Source organism: Thunnus thynnus, chromosome 14 (genome assembly GCF_963924715.1).
Source record: "Thunnus thynnus chromosome 14, fThuThy2.1, whole genome shotgun sequence".
Taxonomy (NCBI): Eukaryota; Metazoa; Chordata; class Actinopteri; order Scombriformes; family Scombridae; genus Thunnus; species Thunnus thynnus.
Genome location: NC_089530.1, coordinates 31,335,679 through 31,344,532, shown reverse-complemented (window position 1 = coordinate 31,344,532; position 8,854 = coordinate 31,335,679). Strand labels below are relative to the sequence as shown.

The window sequence follows — 8,854 nt, the reverse complement described above, 5'->3', positions numbered from 1 at the left end:
CATATAAACACAATACACACATTTACACACTATCAACCATTAAACTACATAAACACTATATACACATTTATACACTATCAACCATTAAACTACATATAAACACAATACACACATTTATACACTATCAACCATTAAACTACATAAACACAATACACACATTTATACACTATCAACCATTAAAACTACATATAAACACAATATACACATTTATACACTATCAACTATTAAACTACATATAAACACAATATACACATTTATACACTATCAACCATTAAACTACATAAACACAATACACACATTTATACACTATCAACCATTAAACTACATATAAACACAATATACACATTTATACACTATCAGCCATTAAACTACATAAACACAATATACACATTTATACACTATCAACCATTAAACTACATAAACACAATATACACATTTATACACTATCAACCATTAAACTACATAAACACAATATACACATTTACACACTATCAACCATTAAACTACATAAACACAATATACACATTTATACACTATCAACCATTAAACTACATATAAACACAATATACACATTTACACACTATCAACCATTAAACTACATAAACACAATATACACATTTATACACTATCAACCATTAAACTACATATAAACACAATATACACATTTATACACTATCAACCATTAAACTACATAAACACAATATACACATTTACACACTATCAACCATTAAACTACATAAACACAATATACACATTTACACACTATCAACCATTAAACTACATAAACACAATATACACATTTATACACTATCAACCATTAAACTACATAAACACAATATACACATTTATACACTATCAACCATTAAACTACATAAACACAATATAAACATTTATACACTATCAACCATTAAACTACATAAACACAATATACACATTTATACACTATCAACCATTAAACTACATAAACACAATATACACATTTATACACTATCAACCATTAAAACTACATATAAACACAATATACACATTTATACACTATCAACTATTAAACTACATATAAACACAATATACACATTTATACACTATCAACCATTAAACTACATAAACACAATATACACATTTATACACTATCAACTATTAAACTACATAAACACAATATACACATTTATACACTATCAACCATTAAACTACATAAACACAATATACACATTTATACACTATCAACCATTAAACTACATAAACACAATATAAACATTTATACACTATCAACCATTAAACTACATAAACACAATACACACATTTATACACTATCAACCATTAAACTACATAAACACAATATAAACATTTATACACTATCAACCATTAAACTACATAAACACAATACACACATTTATACACTATCAACTATTAAACTACATAAACACAATATACACATTTATACACTATCAACCATTAAACTACATAAACACAATACACACATTTATACACTATCAACCATTAAACTACATAAACACAATATACACATTTATACACTATCAACCATTAAACTACATAAACACAATATACACATTTATACACTATCAACTATTAAACTACATATAAACACAATATACACATTTATACACTATCAACCATTAAACTACATAAACACAATATACACATTTATACACTATCAACAGTAATATTATCAAAATAGATGTTTAAGTGTTGATGTTATGAATGAAACAGGAGAAGTTCACAGGATTTAGAGAGAAAAATAATAATAATAATAATCCAGAATTTAATTTAATTAAATTTAATAATGAAATAGTTGTTAGTATTGTTTTATTTGTGCCTGATGTTGTTTTGCTGTGTCTGAAACTGTTAATAATTATATAAGTTTCTGTTACATATAAACACAAAATCAGCTGTTTGTTTGTTTCCAGCTTCAGAAAATGAAGCTCCTCATGATGAAAGTCAGTCTGGAAATTAGGGCCAAGTTAGTGTTTAATCCCTCAGGATTGACTGCAGGCTGGCAGGCAGCGTGTGTGTGTGTGTGTGTGTGTGTGTGTGTGTGTGTGTGTGTGTGTGTGTGTGTGTGTGTGTGTGTGTGTGTGTAAGAAGGTAAAAATGGTCAACTGGCTTTAAAAAGCAATTAGAGGAATCTGCTTATCAGAGATAATTAAAGCAAATTTGGGGATGTTTTTTTTTTTTAAATGCCTCTTTAAGCTCTTTCTGTCTGTTTTCCTTTTTATTTATTTATTTATTTATTTGTGGCCTGATGATGAATCCAAACGTGGCGTCACAGTTTCACTTCGAGTCAGAAATGAAATGCAGATTAAAGATATTAAAGCTATAAATCATTTAAACGGAGAGAAAATGAGAAAATAACATTTTTAATGTCATTATCATTTATTTATGTTCAGATATCAAGTTCAAGTAAAAAAATGTAAAAATATATTTTAAAAACTTGTGTTTTGTAACAAAAAACAAACGTTATATATTAATTATTGACATATGATTTTATTCTATCAGCTGTCAGTTGATCAATTATTTGTTTTAACCAACAATAAAAAAAGGATCAGAGTAAAATAAACAGATTGACAACAGAGAACAATTACAAGAAACCTGAGTTTAATATTTGAATAAAGATGTTAAAAAGAAACAGATTTGAATGAATGAAGTTTTCATTTCCTGTTTACAGGTTCGATGTTTAAAACCAGTTTTAAAACGGAAACATTTATTTATTACATATGTTTAATAGTTCAGAAAGCATCAGGTGGAAAAACGCTCACTATTAATATTTTCTCTTCTAATGTTTCTGTTTATTTTCATTTTAATGGGAATATTGACGTCATCAGGGACAGAGTTTTTTTATTCTTATTATTTTTATATTATAGTTTTTTTCATGTATTCATTTATGTGTTATATGGATTCATCTATTGATCCATCTGGTTTTTACTGTGTGTGTTTGTAGCTGATTGTCTGTTAAATTATATTTTCTTATTGGAAAAAAAAATAAAAATAAAAAAACGGATTTAAAGTTGAAAATGAAATGAAAATAAAGCTGAAATAAAGATGTGATGAGAGAGAAGAGGCAGTAAGATTGTTCCCTGATATTTATTGATAATCTTGTGCTTTATGATGTTTTATATAATGTTGTAATAGATCAATAAGAAGAAGAAGAAGAGGAAGATTCTCCAGCTGCTTGAAACAGTTCGACTTATTTTTATTTCATTGTTGATTCTATTTTTCTTTCTTTTCTTGTCATTTTTCCGTTTTTTCTGTTTCTTTTCTGTGTTTTGAAGCGTTTCTGGGAGCAGTTAGTGTCAAATATTATATTATTATTAACTTCTTTTTATTTGAGTGATTGATTGACTATGTGTTGCTTTCTGCTGTTTTTCTGTCAGTTTGTGGTTTTCAAGCGAGTTTAAAGAGCTTCCGGTTCTGGATTATAAACACATTCGATGTTATTATGAATCTTATTTGAAGCCAAATGTTCCGCGTCGTTTGAAGGTTTTTATTCCTTTTATTTCTTCTCTGTCAATAAAGAGCCAAACGGTCAGTATTTCCTCTCCGGGCTTCCTTCTGTGTCTGATACCGTCATTGATTAGTGTATAAAGTCCTGTCTGACGTCACATCTGTGCCGCTCCTCGCTGATCAAAGATAAACAACAGAAATGAAAAACTCTCCTCTTCTGTCCGGGGGGAGAAAATCCTGATCGGATTGAGGGGAAATTGGTGGCAATGAATCCTCCGGGATTGAGGAGAAACTCCCCCAGCTGCAGCTCTCACTTGTGATTGGCTGTTGCTGTGATCCCCGGAGAGCGGAGTCAGATAAAGGACTGTCCCGCTCTGTCCATCATCATCTTCATCCTCCTCATCACCCTCACTTGAGAAGAACAGCTGATGAGCAGCATGACGGGCCGGGAGGAAATCAGCGAGGAGAAGCCCAAAGTCAAGATGTTATCTCCGGGCTTCGGGATCGATAAGTCCCGACTGCACGGCTCCGGGTTCCGGTCTAAAGGCTTCGCCATCACCGACCTGCTTGGCCTGGAGTCGGACCTGCAGGCGCGGCAGCAGCCCGGTGGCCCCCCGGGGCCTCCCTCCGGCCCCGGCGCGGAGCCGCAGGGAGCCGGCGGCGGCGGCGGGCTGGGCGGCTTCTCCTTCCAGGGAGGGTCGCTGCCGCTCGGCCTCGGCTTCCTGTGCAGCCTGGCGGCGCAGCAGCCCGCCGGAGCTCCGTGCTTCCTGCCGGGACACCTGCCGCTGCTGCAGGCGCGCGCAGACAGCACCTACCTGCACAACCTGGAGGCCCAGAGGGACGCTTACTCCGGTACGGCTCGGCTCGGCTCGGCTCGGGTTTTAACACATTGTGATTGTGGAGCTGTTCTCCTGATGTGGTGCTGAAACTGGATCATTAACACGCCGGTTTAGTTCGGCTGAACGCGGGTTTTGTTTCTAAACAGCACAACTGAACTTTTCAGTCGCTGTTTTGATTTTTTTCTTCTGTTAAAACACAGTTTAGATTTATTCTCTGTCTCTAAAAATATAGTTTTATATCTCGGCTTAAAGTTTAAATTATTCTTTTTTACCTGATTATTTTCCTGTAAACTTTTTAAAGTTAGTTTCTGTAAAACAATCTTTCGGTTCGGCTCAGTTCGGGTTTCTATTTATTTTGTGTTAAACTCGTTGTTTTCTGGCCTGTAGGTTGTTCTTACTCTCATTCCTGGAACTTTTTTAGAACTTTTAGCCCAATTTTTCCTAAACTGTCTTTATTTGGACCCGTTTGCTTCATGTGATTCTGTAAAACAGTCGATGTTTGGGTTCGGCTGGGTTCGGCTGAGTTCGGCTGGGTTCGGCTCGTCTCGGGTTTCATCAGGAGTTCGTTATTGTAAATCAGGAGCTGTCCAGTGTCGTGAGGTCCTGAAAAACGCTTCACTTCAAATAGAAAACAATGTGAAGTGAAACAGAATAAATGAAATATTGAATTATTTTCGACCAGTTTACATTTTTAAAATTCCGGATTATAAATAAATTAAACGTCTTTATATGTTTCATTTAAAATTCACGAGACATTCAGATTTTTTCCAAAATACTTTTTTTAATGATTGTTTGAGTTTAAATTGTTAAATGAAGGTTTGTGAAAAAAGAAAAGATGAAAAACTTCCGTTTTGTTCCGTGTTTTGTTTTTATTCTTGAAAATATGAAAAACTAAAACTACACTAAACTTCACTTTATTAACAGTATTATTATGACTTTATTGACAGTATTATTATGACTTTATTGACAGTATTATTATGACTTTATTGACAGTATTATTATGACTTTATTAACAGTATTATTATGACTTTATTGACAGTATTATTATGACTTTATTGACAGTATTATTATGAATTTATTAACAGTAATCCTTGTTGTTTCAGATGAAGAGTGTCTGTCTGACCGAAACGACTCCAAAAGTTCCGGAAACTCTCAGAAGAGAAAGAAAAGGAGACACAGGTGAGATTTGATTTGATGCTTCATCAGATTCTTCTCTTTTATAGTTTTATGGTCTGAAACTTCAATATTTAAATGGTTGAAAAATGTTCCACAAACGGAGTGTTGATGGTTTAAAACAAAGAAAAACAACAAACAGTTAAAGGTTTTATTTTCACTTTTCATCGCACATTATTATATATTAATTATATATTTTAATGTCCCTGAATTAACAAACATATTTCAGATGCAGCTTCTTTTAGTTTGAACCTTTTGTCTTTTACTCTCTGAAACGTCCGTGACTTTATATTCTAAATTTAAAAAGTGACTCATTAACTCCTGCAAACGTTTTCGGACAAATAATTCGCGGTTATTAGTGGAAGAAATGGCGCCAAATTCACGTTGATTGATTTAAACTCGTAAAACTGAGTGATTAGTGGTCGTTTGAACAAGCAGCTCACAGCACACATACGATGATTAATAATGACTGAAACATTTGTATGTTTTTAATAAATAAAACAGAAACATTCAAATATTATATTGAAGAAAGTCACTGAGTATTTGGACTTAAACTCCGTGTTTAGTTCCTGTTCCTGGATCGACCCTCCGTGTGTCGTCGTGTCAGTGTGTGATTTGTGACTTGTTTCTGCTGCAGGACGGTGTTCACGTCCCACCAGCTGGAGGAGCTGGAGAAAGCTTTCCATGAAGCTCATTATCCCGACGTTTACGCCCGAGAGATGCTGGCCATGAAGACAGAGCTGCCCGAGGACAGAATACAGGTACAGTGACGTCATCCGCACACAGCTGATAGCTCATCAATAACACATTTATGTTACAGGATGAACTGATCAGACTCCTAAACAAACACACAGCAGGCATCTGTACAGTCTTTATAATATCTATAATAGAAATGAAACAAAAAGCTCACGAGGAGACCGGAAGTTCAATTCTGCATGCGAATCATCAATAAATCAATAAATCAATAAACGCAAAGAAAACTGACAGGAGAAAAAAATCTGATTCTACCGGTAAAATGTTTGAGAGGAAGTGTTTCCCAACATGAGGGTCGGGGTCCCTCATTGGGTCACAAGAGACATCTGAGGGGTCGTAATGGACAGGAAAGAAAAAAAATATCTGACAAAAAATATAGATTCTTAAGTTAAGCTCCACTAACTAATCAGCTTTTTCCGGAGCTTTCAAACACATTTCACGGTCTTCATCAGCAGATTGAGGTTTTTTTTTTGTCTCAAACTCAAGAAAATTATATTACATATTTATATCAGTTTTTTCTGACTTTCCTCCATTTTTTGCATTTTTCTTGTTAAATACTGGAGAGTTTTATATTTTTTTGGTCACTATAAATCCTCCATATCTCATTTAAAGGACACAATCTGATAAGTTTGGAGGGTAAAATCAGTCTTTGGTTGAATTAAAGTCAGAGACTAAAAAGGTTGGGAGGTACGGGATCAAATAAGGGTCAAAAAGTTTGTGAAATAATGTTCAGAAATCATTTTAAAGTCTGATGAACAGAAACATGAAAAAACTGTGCATGCGTGTTTGTGTCAGAAAGATTTTGTAGCTGTTGAAACCGTTTAAATCAAATATAATTACACGAAGACGACGAAGAACGAAGTGATTCTGTGAACAGCAGAGTAAAAATGGAAAAAAGAAAAAACTACATTTACAGTGCACATTTCTTATAATGATATATAACTTGAAACATTCTCATTTTTTTACAACTAAAGATCTTTTCTACATTTTCACAAACTTGAATTTCTTGTGTCGTTTTTCCACAGATGATGATTCAACCATCATTTCACAATTATAAATCTTATTGACACTGTTTGACCCCGTACGGAAGCGTCAGTGAATCTTTCTGTCTGTCAGAGTTTGAACTCTTTGTATTTGTGTTTTTTTTTATTTTCCAGGTCTGGTTCCAGAACCGGCGGGCGAAGTGGCGAAAGCGTGAGAAATGTTGGGGTCGCAGCAGCGTCATGGCGGAGTACGGCCTGTACGGGGCGATGGTGCGACACTCCATCCCGCTGCCCGAGTCCATCCTCAACTCCGCCAAGAACGGCATGATGGGATCCTGCGCCCCCTGGCTGCTCGGTGAGCCGCATGCACGTCAGTGCCACGCACATGCACCACACCATGCATCAATACACAGGGCTGATATACTTCTGTACACACAGCAACATCAGAACAACTCATCACAGGATAGATTCTCATCTTACACGCAGTTTTTACAGCACAGCTGGGAAGTTTAGACTCAGTTCTTCAGGCGTCACATACGTTCATTATCACGTACAGTCACTGAATTAATGCTCCTAGAAAGATTTATTAATTACAGTTACAACGTCTGAACGTCTGGTCTTTATCAGGTTTACACGTCACCAAGACGTTCATATGAAGGTGTCAGTGACACGTCATGCAGTTCAATACATGCAGATATGATTATTACTGTCAGTGTTTAACCTCCGTACATAAACTGTAGCTTATTAACATACTGTTGATGTAAGAATGCACAGATCCTGATTTATAGATAATAAGCTGTGTGATGTAACACTGCAAACACAACTGCATATAGTGTTTTATATGTTTTATCAGGACTGACAGGAGGCCTGAAACAAAGTGAAACATGATTAAAATCAGAATCTTTTCAGTAATATTTAAATATGATGATGATGTGATGAGCGTGCAGACTGAACTGAGTCTCTGTCTCTGTCTGTCCTCGCAGGAATGCACAAGAAGTCTCTGGAAATGTCCAAAAAGTGTTCCAGCCCTCCGCCGTCCGACTCGATTCGCTCCGACTCTTTCTGCGACGCCTCGGAGAGGCGGGGCAGTGGCGGCGAGGCCCGGGAGGCGGACCGTGAGGTCAGGGAGGAGGAGGAGCTGCTGAATGAGGAGGAGGAGGAGATGGAGGAGGAGGAGGAGGTGGCCATCGACCTGTCCAGCTCCTCCAAACAGCAGCAGCAGCAGCAGCAGCAGCAGGAGGAGGGCGGCGGCTCGCTAAGGTCCGCCTCCTCGCCGCGGCGGCAGAACAGCAGCGAATCAGATGAACACAGCTGAAGGCCGGAGGAGGAAACGCCATGCTAACATGCAAACATGCTAACAACATGAACTGAGCGGCGGTGCAGCCGTCAGACCTGACAGACCTGATGATGTCACTGTCTGTGTTTATTATCGTATCGTACTGAGAATATGTTTTATATCCTTGTTGTTTTTTGGGAATATAAGAGACTATTTAATGTTTCCTTCCTGTTGGTTTCTGTGTGTTTTATAGTTCGACTGTCTGACTGAAGCTCTGTGGATGAATGAATGTAATTCAAATGTAATATTTAAAAAAATCTGTTTATTATGATCTTATGGATGCAGAGCAGCAGGTTCAGCAGCTCGCTGAA

The 8,854-nt window shown here is 36.0% G+C and overlaps 1 protein-coding gene across 2 annotated transcripts; it reads left to right on the top strand.

Annotated features, from left to right (window-relative positions):
- Positions 1-2,935: 2,935 nt before the first annotated feature.
- vsx1 (visual system homeobox 1 homolog, chx10-like) lies at positions 2,936-8,854 on the top strand. 2 transcript variants are annotated; one of them, XM_067610990.1, is made up of 5 exons: positions 2,936-4,311; positions 5,402-5,477; positions 6,109-6,232; positions 7,382-7,562; positions 8,191-8,854. In XM_067610990.1, exons 1-5 carry the CDS (start codon positions 3,888-3,890, stop codon positions 8,520-8,522), a joined length of 1,137 nt encoding a protein of 378 aa, XP_067467091.1. In that variant the 5' UTR covers positions 2,936-3,887; the 3' UTR covers positions 8,523-8,854. The 2 variants fall into 2 exon arrangements, with proteins under 2 accessions (XP_067467091.1, XP_067467090.1); XM_067610989.1 differs by having other exon boundaries at positions 2,940-4,311; positions 7,382-7,577.